The sequence below is a fragment of the Crocuta crocuta genome, unplaced genomic scaffold (genome assembly GCF_008692635.1).
Source record: "Crocuta crocuta isolate KB4526 unplaced genomic scaffold, BGI_CrCroc_1.0 scaffold186, whole genome shotgun sequence".
NCBI classification, from domain to species: Eukaryota; Metazoa; Chordata; class Mammalia; order Carnivora; family Hyaenidae; genus Crocuta; species Crocuta crocuta.
Window position 1 is genome coordinate 4,879,322 of NW_027551569.1, and position 2,277 is coordinate 4,881,598.

Consider the following 2,277-nt stretch of genomic DNA (forward strand, 5'->3'; position numbering starts at 1 on the left):
GAGTACCCTCCACCGCCGGTGAGCCTGGGAAGCAGCAGCCACGCCGCGCGGCTGCCCAACGGCCTGGGGGGCCCCAATGGCTTCCCCAAGCCAGCACCGGAGGAGGGACCCCCGGAGCTGAACCGCCAGAGCCCCAACTCCTCTTCAGCCGCGGCGTCGGTGGCGTCTCGGCGCGGGACGCACGGTGGGCTAGTGACGGGGCTGCCCAATCCGGGGGGTGGTGGAGGCCCCCAGCTCACGGTGCCCCCCAACCTGCTGCCGCAGACGCTGCTTAACGGCCCGGCCAGTGCTGCCGTGCTGCCCCCCCCGCCGCCCCACGGCTTAGGCAGCCGTGGGCCCCCGACGCCCGCGCCCCCAGGGGCGCCCGGGGGCCCCGCTTGTCTTGGGGGCGCCCCGGGCGTATCGGCCGCGTCGTCCTCGGCGTCGTCTTCGACCTCGTCGTCAGTGGCCGAGGTGGGTGTGAGTGCTGGCGGCAAAAGGCCCGGCTCGGTGTCGAGCACGGACCAGGAGCGCGAGCTGAAGGAGAAGCAGCGGAACGCCGAGGCCCTGGCCGAGCTGAGCGAGAGCCTGCGCAACCGCGCAGAGGAGTGGGCCAACAAGCCCAAGATGGTCCGCGACACGCTGCTCACGCTGGCTGGCTGCACGCCCTACGAGGTGCGTTTCAAGAAGGACCACTCGCTGCTGGGCCGCGTCTTCGCCTTCGATGCTGTCTCCAAGCCCGGCATGGACTACGAGTTGAAGCTGTTCATCGAGTATCCCACGGGCTCAGGCAACGTGTACTCCAGCGCATCTGGCGTGGCCAAGCAGATGTACCAGGACTGTATGAAGGACTTCGGTCGGGGTCTTTCCTCTGGCTTCAAGTATCTGGAGTACGAGAAGAAGCACGGCTCCGGGGACTGGCGCCTCCTTGGAGATCTGCTGCCTGAGGCCGTGCGCTTCTTCAAGGAGGGCGTGCCCGGCGCCGACATGCTACCCCAGCCCTACCTGGACGCCAGCTGCCCCATGCTGCCCACGGCGCTGGTGAGTCTAAGCCGCGCCCCCAGCGCGCCCCCGGGCACCGGGGCCCTGCCGCCTGCCGCCCCTTCGGGCCGGGGCACAGCTGCCAGTCTTCGCAAGAGGAAGGCGTCTCCCGAGCCCCCGGACTCCGCCGAGGGCGCCCTAAAGCTGGGCGAGGAGCAGCAGAGGCAGCAGTGGATGGCGAACCAGAGCGAGGCACTAAAGCTCACCATGACGGCCGGGGGCTTTGCGGCACCGGGGCATGCCGCTGGAGGTCCGCCCCCGCCGCCTCCCCCCCTGGGACCCCATTCCAACCGGACCACCCCACCCGAGTCAGCCCCTCAGAACGGCCCGTCCCCCATGGCCGCCCTCATGTCGGTGGCGGACACTCTGGGCACGGCGCACTCGCCCAAGGACGGCAGTTCCGTGCACTCCACCACTGCGTCGGCGCGGCGCAACAGCAGCAGCCCGGTGTCACCGGCCTCGGTGCCGGGGCAGCGTCGCTTGGCGTCACGGAACGGGGACCTGAATTTACAGGTGGCGCCCCCGCCTCCTAGCACCCACCCGGGCATGGACCAAGTGCACCCCCAAAACATTCCGGATTCCCCTATGGCCAACAGCGGGCCCCTCTGCTGTACCATTTGCCACGAACGTTTGGAGGACACGCATTTCGTTCAGTGCCCATCCGTCCCCAGCCACAAATTCTGTTTCCCTTGCTCTAGAGAGAGTATCAAGGCCCAGGGGGCCACCGGCGAGGTATACTGCCCCAGCGGTGAGAAATGCCCCCTGGTTGGGTCGAATGTACCTTGGGCCTTCATGCAGGGCGAAATCGCGACGATCTTAGCTGGAGATGTTAAAGTGAAAAAGGAGAGAGACCCTTGAACCGCAAGACAGCCACCTCCTTTTGCCCCTGACCAGCTCCTCTCCGATCCAGAGGGCCCCTCCCCCACCCTTCGCCCCNAACTGCAAAAAGTTAGTCTTATGTATAGACATTATTTTCGTCGTATGTTTCTATATTTTGAAACAAAAGGTATGTAACTTCTTCATTTGAAGGATAAGCTGGTTTGTGTTAAGCAGTATAATATTGGTTGGGTCATTTGCATCATTTCGGTAGCATTTATCTGGTGGCAGGAGTGTTTGCCTAGGTACCGAATTAATAGCCCTTAGCAACGACTGCTGCCGGTGTGTATTTTTGTAAATGTTATGCACTCTCTGAAAGGAAAAAAAACAACAAAAGAAAATGACTTTTTTTTTTTTTTTTCCAAAGCCAGTGTTGCTCCC

At 63.4% G+C, this 2,277-nt stretch overlaps 1 protein-coding gene across 1 annotated transcript in view; it reads left to right on the forward strand.

Moving 5' to 3' along the window:
- IRF2BPL (interferon regulatory factor 2 binding protein like) overlaps positions 1–1,950 on the forward strand; it is a 2,941-nt gene extending 991 nt beyond the window's left edge. The window contains exon 2 of the mRNA XM_077750644.1: positions 4–1,950. Within this exon, the coding sequence (XP_077606770.1) occupies positions 4–1,878 (1,875 nt within the window). The 3' untranslated portion in view covers positions 1,879–1,950. The remainder of the gene's footprint in view (positions 1–3) is intronic.
- Positions 1,951–2,277: the final 327 nt, after the last annotated feature.